A 14,606-nucleotide genomic window follows, 5' to 3' on the forward strand; every position below is an offset into this window, starting at 1 on the left:
TACTCCTTTGGACTTTCCTAAGTATATCTCATTATCTCCAAACACAATCTATTAGGTTTATGTTCATATTAAAAGCCTTGTATTACCTACTTCTCCAGCTCTTTGGAGACCATGACCTTGTCTTAAAAAGCTGCAAAATGCCCTTTAAAATGAGGGATACCTTACACTGATTCTTTGTAACTGGCAGGACATGAACTGCAAGGTACAGGCAGAGAACTGGGATCTGTTTCTTCTCTGTCACAGCAAAAGGACAAATAAAAGACTGCCAACAGTCTTCTGGTTTTCAACTGGTATGAAGTCTTTTAATACAGAAGAAATATGGTTTGAAAACACTAGGGAGAAGCTAATATCTGATTTTCAATCCTGTGTTCACTAAATTTGTTTCTTACCAATTGAAAAGGACATTTTCTTATAGGGGCAGAAAATACTTGCTTGATGCTCTTTACATTATGGGTCAACAACTAATGTTCTGGGTTTGTTTGGACCTGAAATCTAATTTCCTTCTGAAGACAGCGCAGAGACTCTTTGCTCTACTGGATCTTCATAGAATGACATGCATCACTGCTGTTTCTGTTTAAAGGACAGACCAGTACTAAATATTCTTGAGAAATACACCAATACTAGAAAGAAGTAGATTATGATGGTCTGTAAACTGTCAAACACAGCAGACATAGCTGCTATATCATTCATACGTATCTTGTCAGGTGGGAGTGAGATCTTTACACCGGCAGGGATCACCTCTTAATTTCATACAAAAACAGTCACTTATTGCAAAACAGGACGAAGCCTGTCCAAGGTAGATGTGCATTGCTCTGATTACCTTATCACTGGTTATGCTTCTCTTTTTTTTTGGTTGATTTGCTGGTAGTAGCACATGCAAGTCAGCAGCTGTGGGCAGACCAGGTTTCACAACTGTCATGAGGGTTTCTTCAGGTATACTGGTCTCCTGTGAAGACAACGAAGGCACACTTTGTGTTTTATATAAAATACATAAGTAACTTCACATATGGCTTTTAGACTTCGGTGTTCAGATCCTTAATACTTAAAAGGAATTCCACTAAAAGTTGAAACATGAACAAAACTAAACATAACTACTGAAATGTGAGTTGCTCTTTGAATATTGGAAGACCTGAGTGTTGTTATGGCATTAAAATAATTCAGTGGCATTGTGAAAAGAAGCAAAACGAGAGGTTTTCAGGTTTTATCAAAATTCTGCAGTGGCTGAGCACTTCTAAGGTAACATTAAAAAAAAATCCTAAGTGAGTTAGGATCATTTGTGGGCCAATCAGACACAATGTAGACTTAGAAGTGCATATTCATTACAGCTAACTTTAGCTTTTGAAGGTTACTTAGGAAGGTGCTTAATGAACAGAGAGAAGTCTTCCAATGTGAGACTAAGAACACTCAGGTTCAGTTCCTGAAACTGTAATGAATACCTTCATTCCCTGGCTGAAAGTCAAGTGCATCTCTTTGTAAAACAGTTTGTACAAATTTGGATTTTAGTACCAAATTTCTCCATGTTTTGTACAATGCAGCCACACAATTCTAATGATCATGGGCACTTTCTTTAGCCTTTCTTAAACAGATTCTGAAATTCCATTAAATTGTTCATATACCTTGGCAAAGGTATTAGTAACTATTAAAATGCAAGAGCTATTTTATAGGGGACTGAAATATTTTTTGACTGACACTGATGGAACTCATTATGGAACGAGTTTAAGTTGATAAAAGCAAGAAATTAATTTGACATTTGATAAGAATCTCCAAAAACAAAAAAAGCAGGAAACTCTATAAAGTCAAAAAGTTCATAATCTGATTTGCACAACTGCAAATCCAGGAAAAGTAGATTGATTCAAAATTCAAATATTTTGTAAACAATATCAAACTGTACCTCACTGCTACTGCCCTCATGAAAGGCAGTGTGTGCACCCACAGATGCTGGCAGAGTGTGTGCTTGAAGAGCTCTTGAGCTCAAAGTTCCCATGAGGTGATCTAATGCCACAGCACGACTGCATAGTTTGTATTTGGTTTAACCTACAGGATTCAGCTGTTCCCAATCCACATTTCTTTTGTGAACATGCTCTAAAAAACAGCTGTACAAATTGTGTGCCTATATAATACACGTAATTTTCAAAGTTACAGAGCAAGCCCAGTAAATTCTTTCTTTCAGCTTTGTTTTTACACAAAGATGATGTCTTTTATATTACACATTGCTTAGCTTCTAAATCTACCACATTTAAGCTCCTTAACTCTTCCCGCTTTGGAGTCAGCAGTGTTTGCTGATATGTCTATCCCTAATCCCAGAGAGCAACATTTAGTATTAATGGCCAATTAGGCTGTGTTAGACCTAAACTGTCTGTGTTACAAAATCATTGTCAACAGCTTACACTTAAAAGCGACACTAGGCTCAAACTTGCTTGAAGTGTGGCTCATGAGGTTCACTTTATTATTTTGCTCTGCCTAAATAATTTTGCTCTCAATGAGAAGGTATTAACTTAACCTTCAAGCTTTATGACTGGAGAGGGAACATTCTGAAAGAATACCTTTGCAAGAAGCCGTGTGACTACTCGCCCAATGTCTTCCCTCCACTCCGGTATGTCGGGGTTGTACATGTCCAGGTGCTTAGTAAACTTCAGAGGAAGAACATGAAAATTATCTAGAAAAACAAAAAGAAACAGCAAGAAATAAACTAGATTTCAAAAGGGGTTTGATAGAACTAAAAAGTAAAAGTCTCTATCAAGCACTTTTTGCTGTGCAGCACTGCAGTATCTAGGACCCCTGCTGCTCTCTGTGGTCAGGTGTTCAATTTCTTTCTGTGTTTTCATCAACATCATCAAAATTGTGCCCAAAGACTAAAAAAGCAGGAATAAAAATAAATAAAGCAGATTCACATGCATGCTCTGGGGTCATAATGTTCCCAAAAATTCCCCTAGGTCAGTAAGGGAGTATTAAAAAGAAGTCATGGGTTTCTTTTATTTGAAATGATAATGTACCAATGGCCTTTATTCTCACTGAATCACAAGCATGTGGGGGGTTTTCCACTACACGTTTTAGTTTTCCATATAAAATGAATACATTACTCCATAAATCAGATACGAAAAGTAGAAATTATATGAAAATGGCTAACTACATCCCTCTTTCAAGAAAAAAATAAAGGTACATCCACAGAATTTCTCTGAATATTGACAAAAATATCCGAAATACTAGAACGGGGTCGATCCTCCGAAAGCACTCTCTAAAATCTTCCCTTTCTCCCTATGGGATCCTTGGATGAAAACCTAGAGAACTTAATGCAAAGCAGGGATAGAGAACCTCTGGAATGCAGAAGTCAAACCTGCTTCCCCCCAATATTTCCAACAGAATTTTATTTTAACATGGGTTTCTCTTTCAAAAATTTCTTTATTTTCCTGATGGCCAGTACTTTCATGCTACTGATATCAGCATTGGCAAAAGGAGCACTGCAATGATAAAGCCATTGATGCACTCACACTACGAGGGTTATAGTTGTAAAGATTTCTAAAAAAGCTGATGCATTTATAAGTGGTAGCATAAATGTTATATCCATTTATCTTAGAAAAGGAGAAGATTCATAAAAGCACCATTTAGCATAAGTGGGGGTTTGCCATTATTTCAAATTAGTAAGTATACTAAAAGCAAAAATAGCAGAATATTCCTCAGACAATAGAGATGTATCATGTCTTGTATTGCATGGTATCTGAAGGCTTTTAGCTCTGCATTAAAATAAAAGCTTTTATACTTATCACAATTCCCACATGTGACAGCACAAATAAAAATGTAAATAATTTCCCAGCACTACATTTTCTACAGTTTATTATGCCTTGTCACCACATTATAAAGCACAAAAAAGCCACACCAGGGCACAGTGTGGAACAAGAGCTGAAGAGTTATTTAATAATTTCAGTAGAGCTACATTTGATCCAAAATCTCAGATAAACATCACAGTAACAGTGACATATTGTGATAAAAGGCAATTATTTGACGTGGCTTTCAATGCTGAGAGCATATACACAACTACATTTTCTTTTTTTTCAGAGATATTTAGACTACTTTACTAGCAAATGCTGGGAAACTTTCTAGTCACAGGCCAAATTACTACTAAAACACATATAGCATCTGGGAATCACAGTAACATTTGAAATAAGCAAAGGAAACAAAAGGTTTAAGATTAAACCTCCCATACAATCCCACTGTTCAGCTTTGTGGAGTTATTTAGTGACCGTTAATGCCTCTAATTTTAACAATGAAATCTGGAATTAGATTTTACAATAGGTTCACTTGTGGTAGGGCTGGTTTTAGAGGTCAAATACAAATACATTCGAAACAAAAAAAGGAAGAAGACTGATGTCTCACCAAAAACGTGGACAATTTTTGAGTCCTGAAGCATAGAGCTCCCACAGGAAACTTGCACTGTAACTCTGACATCACCTGTCTCAGCAAACTTTGTCACCAGAAAACTCTCCAATGTAAGCAGTGGCTTTAAAAAACAAAGAACATTTGAAAACAGAATTTCAGCAAGAACCATGAGAACAGTGCTGGAAGAGACTGTTGTTAAAAATATCACCAAAAAATTGCACATCAAATTTAAATTTTTCAGTATTTTATCAAACCGATCAATTACAATTTTCAATATAGAATTTTTCTTTCCCTACAAGGACCCTATATAATCAGAATAGCAGCCAGAAGAGGAAAACAGTTCTTTTAGAGTAATTGGTTGAGTATTAGGTTTTCAGTCAGATCCCACTAAAACGAATGGAGTCTGAGGGAGACTCAACAATTTCTACAAGATTATATGAAGCAAGTCATTTGCCCCAAAAAATGTAGGGCATGTCAGGGTCAAAAGGATTAATGCTGTCAACTTAGAGCACCACCCCAGAGTAACCTCTAAAGTGGAGCTGAGATACTCTATTCCCTTACCACATCCTTAAGAATTACAAAACCCTTCACAAGACCCACAGTGCCTGTTCCTGCAATGGCAAAGTCAATAATGATGAACAGATAGAGGCTGGGGTTATGGTAGACAGCACATCCACAAGAAGAAACTTCACTGCACTTATCTGAAGCATTCCTCTGTCACACTTAGTCTGCCTCATAAAGAAAATATTTTACTTATCTGTTATTGAAAAAAAATTACCTTAAAAGAAAGGCACCCAGCTATACAACAAAAATTCCCAATAGAAATACTTGGATATTTAATGCTCTAGGACATGTTTATATAGACTTTGATTCTCAAATGAGTAACACTAGATTGTTTGAGTGCTCTCAATGTTTTGATATCCTTTAAGGTAACACATTTATTTTTGATATGACAGTTATTTTAGACTCCCAGAAAATATTTATCCATACAATGAAAAAAAAAACCCCAAACATTATATATATACACATGTATGTATATATATATATATATATATATATTTGTTCAGCACTTTAATTTACATCACTCACGTTATTAGCCTCAAAGTGCATAAATCCAAGTTTCATCATTCACCAGTTATGATCCCAAATCCATCTCCCTCTAGAAGTTGTGTTTTTTTCACAGGTAATGAAGTAGAATAAATTGTTGTTACCCCCCCTCCCCAAAGAAAACAGTTTGGAAATTGAAAGAAAGGGACAACCTTTATTGGAAAGGGATTGAAATAATCTCAGTCAAAAACATTTGTATACCTGAAGATTGTTTCCTATCCACCAGTAGAAAACTGTCAAATTAGGGTTCTTAGGCAGTATGATGGCTGTCAGGTTCACCTCCTGGTTTCTCCCAATGACTGGAACCACTTCTAAATTTAAAGCCTGGAGTGGAGCTGAACAAAGTTCCAAAAATATCACTGAACAAGAATCCATCAATTTATTAACACCTCCTTCCCCAAAAGCCTCCCACCTGCTCACCATAAGGGCCTGAATTTATTTTTTTTCTCCCTCCTTTCCTCCCTCTTTTCCATCCATGTTGAAAGCTATGGACATAATTGGAAAGACCTCATTTCAACCAAAAAAATCCCCCAGATCACCCCAAAACTCCTCAAATAAAATCTTAAAGCAATAAGGCAGATCAACAAAATGCACTTCTCTCATGCCCATTCTTTTCATTCATGTCCTATTCTAGAATACATTAAAAAATAGTCCAGTTAAAAAGTGGAAAAGGGAATCTCAGCTTTTTTTTTTTTTAACTTAGTAACAAAAGATCAAATGAATAGGAATCTAACAAATCTCAAATTGCCAAGGGAGAAGCAGAAAACTGAAAAAGAATGCTGCTGACTACTCATTTTCATTATAAAATATCAGCTGTTAGGCTCACACCACACAAAAAAATCTCATTAATGCATGCTTTAAAATAGATGTGTACATCAGGGGAGCATTTATTTGCAAATCAAAACAGATAACCTCTGGACTCCAAAATGTGCCTTAGTGTAAGTTTATTCCTTTCTGAACTACCAAAACCATAAACATTATTATTTGTTTAAAAGAAATGCATCATTACAGTAGTTTTATCTTCCTGTAAGTGTTGTGTTTATTAGTGTTGTGCTGTTTCACAGTACAATAACTGCATTGAAAGAAAATCTTTCTCTCAGATGTTTCCCTGTATATCTTTATCAGAATGTCTGAAGGTAAAAGCTTTTTAATGGTATAGTGTGATAACTAGAATTTCTTAACTTCTTCACCTGCACCAACGACCTGGGATACAAAACCACTGTACAGATCAATATTCAGTCATTACACAGAATGAATACTAACCCATCCATTTCTGTTCCATTCTAAATATCTTTTAACTCATTCAATGGTTTTTCATCTCAGTGCAAACTTAAAGGTAATTAACACTGGTCTAAAGTATTTCTCTTATTTTGTATCAGGAACTGAGTTATTGCTTGTTCACCTCTAATTCACTTCGACTAAACTAACTGAACTTCTGAGAGCAAGTTGTCCAAACTCCTTTTCCATCTCACTTCACCTGATCTGTGTGGTGTTTCATCTGAATGTTGGCTCTGCTTTCACTCTGCATTTTCTCCAACAACTCTTTAACCACCTACATTAATTCAAGAAATGTCAGGAGCTTTAACAATTTATTTCTTCAGTAGCTTCCAGAGGAGTAAAAATGCTTCTCTGCTGATGGTGTCTTGAAGAAAATTCAATTTTAGGAATTTCATTAAATTTTTTCCTCCGAGAAACAGATTTTCCTTTTGGAACGATCTGAGAAACTTTTTTGCTTTTGCCATAAATTTGTGTTTTCACAAACTGATCACTTTGAGATATGGTTTTGTTCCTGAAGAAGATTACTTTCTTTTCCAAAATTTTTAGAGGTCAAGTTTTTTGGTACTTGAATGATGACTGTAATTTCAAGTTTGCTGTTTCTATATATTACAGAGCTGAGAATAACTACTGCAAATCCTTCTGCTTGTCTCTGTCACACAATTCCACAATGCATTTGATCAAGCTTCATAGCACCCTTAAGAGTGTACAATTAAGACTGAAGTTACACGATTTCTATTTAACTAAGTTAAAATTTCAGTAGTTTCCGAAGTTCCACACTATAAAGGTCATGGTTCCATGACAAATAAAATGCATGCAGCATATCTACTAATGTATTTATGTAGATCTTCATTTTTTTTATTCTGAGTTCTAGGGCCTCTACAGTTGCCTACTCACATTTATGCTAATTCTAATTCTTAATTTCTCTTGCAGTTCACTAGAAAGATTGTTTTATCTGGATCAGAAAGTATGATTTGGATGACTGGCCAAAATTCCTATAATTGTCCTGCATTATGGAGTATCCCATAGCAACCTGAAAGAAGTGAAAAATATTTCCTCTACCATTTCCCTCTGAAAAAATTCCCCGGGAATAATACATCAGTTGGAGACTGCTGACTCCTGAAAGCAGGATCCTACAGAGATTCCTGTTTTCATGGTATTCCACAGTGAAAAATGTCCCTTAATGGCTATTAGTGTTTCACTAGAAATTGCAGTTTAATTAGTCCCAACTAATTTCCTCAAATCTTGCAATTTACCTAAAAAAATTAAACAGAGCAAATCACATGGAAAGCATTGACTGAAGCAGGCTGTGTAACACACTTCCATGAGTCTGCTAGTCCCTGTGCAGCATCCTCGGGCAGACTCAGGAAGGGAACACATCTCAGTGCTCTGCTGCCTCTGCACTTCAGCACTAAAGTCCTCCTAATGCACCAGTCATTTACTTGTCTAAAATAAGTCTGTTTTCTGCAATTTTAAAATCTGCTGCATAAAAGAAAATCAACAACTTCTAGTTTTACTGTTTATCCTAAAATAGGCCATATTAAAAGCATCCTTCGAGAAAGTCGTCTGCTTTCCATCAGGGCTCGCTACTGCTTGTCATTCTCTGAAGGGTTAGAAGTTATTCTTAGAGAGAAGGATGTCACACAGAGTTTTTTCCTGTTCATTGCTTGTACTGATCTACTATTTCTTTGCCTACTCCACTTTTCAGCATCTAGAAGCTTCTAAAAAGTAACAGTAATTTACCTGAGCTCTCTGGAGTTGAAAAATAATTTAAAAAAAAAAAAACAAAAACCCCCCCCAAAAAACCGAAAAAGAAATCCCCAAAAACAAAACCCAAAACCAAACCAAACCAAACCAAACAATAAAAAACCCTAAAGAAACACACAATGAAACTGAGATGTAATATTTCATTGGTTCTTTCTGCTTGATATTAACAGGAGATTGGCCTTTAGCATGAATGTGTTTGGCTTCATCTGCTAACCAAAGAAGAACTGGAAACTCTGAACTGAAGGACACTGACTAGCAAAATACATAAATATCAGCAGTCACTAGACAAGTTGACATAAAGCAGATGGTTCTGTGCACAAGCCGGTATATGGCTCCAGTGATTTCCATCGCTTTGGGATTAGGATGGAAGACACACAACTCACAACAGAGGGAAACAGACACCTGGAGAATGCAAGATGAATATCTTTTCCTTTGATGGTGCTCATTTCTGAATTTTTGACGCATCTGAAAACAGGCAATAGCTGTCTTGAATCTCAAAGGAAGAGGAAAAATCAGTTCCACTTTTGAGTTTTCTTCTTCATTTCAGTTATGAGATGACTTAGGTACATTAAGCTTGCAATGGTGCATGATATTCCCTGGGCCGTGCTATTCTTTATTTTATATCTGTCTGATTGGTTTTTTCAGTCTTAATTAAGGAGAGGAAGAGAAGTATAAGTCAAGTAATACTGCCTGCAAACATGAAGTTATATCCAAGCACCATTTAAAACTCTGTGAGAATTAACTACAGAAAATTTAGATTTAGAACCACTGAGATTCTGACTATTTTTTAAAACCATACAAGAGTTCATATGTTTCCCAATACGTCTGTTAATTTGCTTTACACTGCACCTGGAAGCTTTACAAAGACATAGCTTGAAGTATTAAATTTTAGCTACTAAGGCTGACAAGGGGTATTGAATCAGGAAGATGGATCAAACCTGAAATTTATACTGAGATGTGCTTGTTATTTAAAAGATTAATAAACCATCCTTCTGCCAAATCCAAACAAAACTAATTCTGACCTCCTACTGGATTAGGTTTACAAGCCTCTGCATTAACAACACACAATACTGCAAGGCTGCATGAGGATATTGAAAAAATATGCTTTCTCCAAATTGTGACTAGTAATTTTCTTTCCTACTTCATAGCTGACATGAGGTTTTTACAGAGTGGCGAAAGTAAGAAGACCAAAGAGCTGATTTACAGTTGACTTGGACGAAAACCACAGCCTCATCGTTCCCAGCCACATTCTCAGCCTTCACCGACACTCGGTAAATCCCGGGATTCTCGTAGCGGTGACGGATGGGCTCTCCAGTCATCGTCAGGTTCACATATATTGCCTTAAAGCCATCTCCAAGATCTACCTGGTATTTGGTACTCAATACATCACCCTGAAAGGAAAATACATCAAAAATATCTTAAATGGCCACGACCAAAATAGACAGGACACATGTTCATAACCTTTTACGGAATCGCAACAGCATTTTCAGCCTCAGCCAGACATCTTGACCCAATTGCAACAGATGCAACCACAACTGCCCCAGCAATTACATTAGTGCAACAGATGCTGTGTGCACTAATAGAGATAATACCATGTTTGCAGAGCAAGGTGCTACTTTAAAATTATATATCCCAAACCACTAACCAAGTTGTGTGGCACAGAAACCATTACTCTTCGCTTAATGCAGCTGGACATCATGTAACACAATGGTGCAGGGCAGCCCCAGGTTCAAAAGTGATGCTCCAGTGACTGTAAGCTACTGAAGATTGTTATTCTAGCAATTCACTACTCATCCCAAAAGCTTCTAGCCTTTGCACTTATAAAGTAAAATTAATTGTCTTAGGTGTTCTTCACAGCACCTTCCAGCCACATCTTCTTAGTGTCAACCATGTGGCCTTCAAGACCCAAGTTGGGATCTTCACACAGAGTTGTAGAGTGTTACCCTAACCTACCAGCATGCCAAGAACTAACATGCTCTAGGGCAAAATTAGATGCATTCTTAATGATGCAGATCACTGAGCTGAGATTGGGAAATGGTTTAAAAGTCAAGTCAAATAATTCTGTCGTGTCAAACATCTCCTGGAATTTGTAATTCATCATACTTCTGCTAAGTGCCCCTTTAAGTGACACTGTGTTCCTAAATTTAGGCTTAAAGTACCACAAGACTGATACCACTGTCAGAGGACAAACATGCCCATCACTCATGCTGTCATGGCACAGCTGCTCAAGAGAGAAATCAGGCTTGTGCCACATGCACTGGTGATTTGGATGCAGTGAAAGGAAAATTCATTTTAGGTGTGAGCAGCAGCACTTTCTCAATACTACTGGTAGCACTGCCTGAGCAAGAGGCACTGCTTCCTTGATCTCCAGCAGTGTGGATGTTCCTGCTTGCTTGCCAGAGATCATAGGCATCACAGCCATGCAATTCAGACAGGCTGCAGGACCAGGCTTTGTAGAAAAGTCTCTTTGTTGTGAAAACACAAGTATCGATTTCAAAAACTTGCTTGCCTCTAGGAAAGAAATGTATACACCCGTATGCTGGTCAAGTGACATGAAAGGCCATCAAAGCAGAAAAGGACTGACATTAAAGTATTCAAAAATCACTTAATTTCTCCAAAAGCCACTCTCTGAAATTGCTTTATTTCAAAATTTAATCCTAAAAGGCAGCACTAATGTAATTCTTTTCATGACGACAATGATCAGTGATTGCAATAATCTACCCAGGAAATTGGTGAATTACCCAGAGTTGGACACTTCTAATATTTAGCTGGGCATCTTATCCAGCCCTGTGCTTTTTCCAAGAGAGGCTGGACCAGATGATCCTGGAGGTCCCTTCCAACCTGTCAGTCTATATTTCTATGATTCTTTGAAAATCAAAGAAGGTATCATGCCTAGAACCTACATACCCTGCCATTACAAAAGGAAGGAAAACATAGTATTATTACCTCCTTTTATTATTTTGCAGTGTGGATGATTTTCTTCCATATTCTATCACATTAAACAACATCGTTTATAATATAAAAATATCCATAATAAGGAACCTGTAGGATTATCAAATACCTAAGCACCCTATTTCAAGCTACATAAAGGACTGTGAAAGCCTCTTCACCGTGAACAGCTTTTTCCCAAATAACATCTTCCTTTTGACAACAGAAGAGTAGACTTTTGCAGAGGAGATAATATGTTATTAAAGTTTAAAGCAAAAGATATGTCTCCTTGCCAGCAATGTGTTAGTAAGTGGAATCTCTTTAGATGACATTCGCTTGCATACAGTTCTTGTTCACTCTTTCTTATGCTAACAAGTATACATGCATATTTTTTCAGGTGAGACAGAAACCAGCACTGAAAGACAGTAGAGGAAGGTTCTCTTAATGTTTTGTTCTAATAGCTTCCCCAGTGTAAAGATGAGGGTGCTGTCTTCAAAACATCAAGGTATTTCTATTTCCTGACCAGTAAAGACAGAGAGAATGGAGAGATAGCAAAACAGAGACAAAGGGAAAAGGCAGTTAAATCTATGAGGAAATGGGGCTTCCACTTCCATAAAAAAAGGAGATTATCATGACATTATTTATCCATGTATTCAGCCAACAAAATTTGGGAAAAATTATGATCATGATGATGTATTTGTTTTTTATTATTATTTCTAAGTTGCAAACTGCCCAAATGTACCAGAAACCTTTTTCCTTTACTCTCTGATGCACCTAAAAACATGCATTCACAAAAACTTGCAGATTAATTTTGTTCACCAGAAAAAGTAGTATGTTTTGGTTTGTTGTAGTAGAGCTGTCTTAAATTCAGTAATTGTTACGAATTCTCCTTAAACTTTGTCATACAGATTAAGTCCTAAGCAATGCTCAGGACATTTGAGTTTAAATATTATTCTTAGCCATAGAGGGCACCAAACTGCTACATTTCTTTTAAATCTGTCTTCCTCTTTGATGTATGGAGCAAAGATTTCACCAAAAAACACAGCAAGGGATTCTCTTCAAGATCTCTTCCTTCTGAAGATTTGTGAATAATTTTAAATGTTTTTCATATTGCCACAGAGATTCATGAAAGCTCCAGTAGGAAAAAAGTCAAACTGCCAATCAAAATCATTAGAATCCAAATTGTAACCAAATGCTCTAGGCTTAACAATAAACATTTCCAAACAAACTCTAAAAAGAGAAGGCAGCAGAACTTGCCACACAAACTGTTGGGGCACTGCGTGCACTGGGACACAGAGCCTGCGAAGTATTAAGCAGCCCAGTGTTCTGCACGTAACCTTCTTGATTCTATTACAGAAATAAATCCCAAGTGCTCGATTTATATAACACAGGTTTGCCAAAATGTGTGAACTTTCTTCAAGTTCTTGCAAACCAGTGGGGTTAGCCAGGATTACAATACTCCAGTAACCTGAGCAGGGCAGTTATAGCTGAATGCTAAAAAACAAGCATGAGAAAACAAACCCATGCCAAACAATTCATCCAAAAGTTACTCGCTGCTGTTGGTCAGGGCCTTAGGGCATTGTCTCTCAATAAACAGAAAAAAGCCCTGTATCTTTGGCAACACAAGTAATATATAATAAATATTCTTATGCTGAGCTTTTTGCTGATTTCTGTATAGCTTTTCCTCATTCCTTTCTGAAAGGCTGATTCTCAAAAACAGCTAAACCCAAGTATTAAATGTTCTCAGCATTTCTGGTCTTCTCTGATACAGCAGTTGAAATTTTCAGTCCAAGAAGACTTTGGTAATCCAGTTACTCTGACTTTCCAAGAAACCAGTGCCTTTTTTGCTGAGGAGACAAATCCTGTTCTGCGGGTAGAATCTGGAGGTTCACTGAGTTTACTGGCTTGTCTTATTAATTTGAAATCAAGTTTCAGTATTTACAGAGCTGTTCATCTTTGTCTCAAGCACAAATTAATCTTCATTCAGCAGCAAAACAGGTAGGAATGACACTAAGCCTAAAATCCGTGATTCAATTTCCATGTAGACAATGATCATTACTACCTGCTCTTGTTGGACAATGAAGGTGATGTCTTCCCCAGGCCTAACAGCCAGACTTTCTTCTCTGATGCTGATCTGAAGTCCCTTGGGAGCAATCAGTGGACACATATGGTGTGCTAAATTCTGCTGCAGGTCTACTCCACCTTCACACACATTAGAAACAACTTTCCTATACCTGCAAAAACAGTGAACAGTGGACACAGTGAACTGGAGGTAAGCAAAAGAATTCCAGCAAAGGCACCAAATGCATATGTGATTGTAGCTACTGCATTTTCCTTGGGTTCACAGACAAGATTGCAAATGAGCAAAGTCAATTCACAATGCAAGTACTTTTACTGGGGACATTGCCTTTACTATGGGAAACCTCCTGATGAAAGAGGGTGTGGAGCATGATTAGAATTTCACTTGCATGCATTGGAAGAGTCTGTTTTCCAACTTAGAAACACTCCAGACTAGCCCTTGGGGACCTGGATAGTCTGGTGTTCTCTCTGCCATCTCCTTTTCTAGCATCCAAGTCTTCAATGCTCTAGAGGTCCTGGTTCAAATCCCAAAGATCACAAAGAAATTAGACCAAACAGCTTCTGCACTAACCCAGAACTAATTGCTTAACTGCTGCTTTCAAATCTATCCATTTCTTAAAACACTTAAAGCACTTGTTTAATATAATGTATAAAAGAGTGAAAGGATTCACACTTTAAAAGTGCTAATAATGAAATAGTTGGATGTGTACAGTAATTATTTGCAGATCACTTTCACACAGGTATGTCATTTTTAAACACCCTTTAAAATCAGAGTCATATTTCATTCTTTTGAATTCTCATTCTGTATATCACAGCTGTCAGCCGCAACCCAAAAGGCAGCATTTTCCTCAGTAAGGTAAATATACACAGAGATGTGATTCTATTGCCAGATTGGACATTTCAGCATTTGGTTCTCATCTCCACAACCGACTGTGATGGTGTTATGATAAGCCAGAATAGATGCCAGCTGCAAGTTATTCTCAGCACAGACGTCAGACTACATTGTAGTGTATCTTCTATGCACTATTGTTTATAGTTACTAAAGGTTTCCTTTGATTCTGTGTGTCCCATATGGT

General features: G+C 37.0%; 1 protein-coding gene across 1 annotated transcript in view; it reads right to left on the reverse strand.

Moving 5' to 3' along the window:
- Positions 1 to 14,606, reverse strand: part of SORCS2 (sortilin related VPS10 domain containing receptor 2) — a 229,772-nt gene that overhangs the window by 20,088 nt on the left and 195,078 nt on the right. The window contains exons 16-21 of the mRNA XM_066184899.1: positions 13,514 to 13,685; positions 9,728 to 9,914; positions 5,683 to 5,816; positions 4,372 to 4,495; positions 2,544 to 2,656; positions 821 to 946 (exon numbers count right to left, since the gene is read on the reverse strand). Coding sequence (XP_066040996.1) covers positions 821 to 946; positions 2,544 to 2,656; positions 4,372 to 4,495; positions 5,683 to 5,816; positions 9,728 to 9,914; positions 13,514 to 13,685 — 856 coding nt within the window. The remainder of the gene's footprint in view (positions 1 to 820; positions 947 to 2,543; positions 2,657 to 4,371; positions 4,496 to 5,682; positions 5,817 to 9,727; positions 9,915 to 13,513; positions 13,686 to 14,606) is intronic.

This window comes from Chamaea fasciata, unplaced genomic scaffold, assembly GCF_029207755.1.
Source record: "Chamaea fasciata isolate MVZ Bird 193981 ecotype frontalis unplaced genomic scaffold, bChaFas1.0.hap1 SCAF_6, whole genome shotgun sequence".
Lineage (NCBI taxonomy): Eukaryota > Metazoa > Chordata > Aves > Passeriformes > Sylviidae > Chamaea > Chamaea fasciata.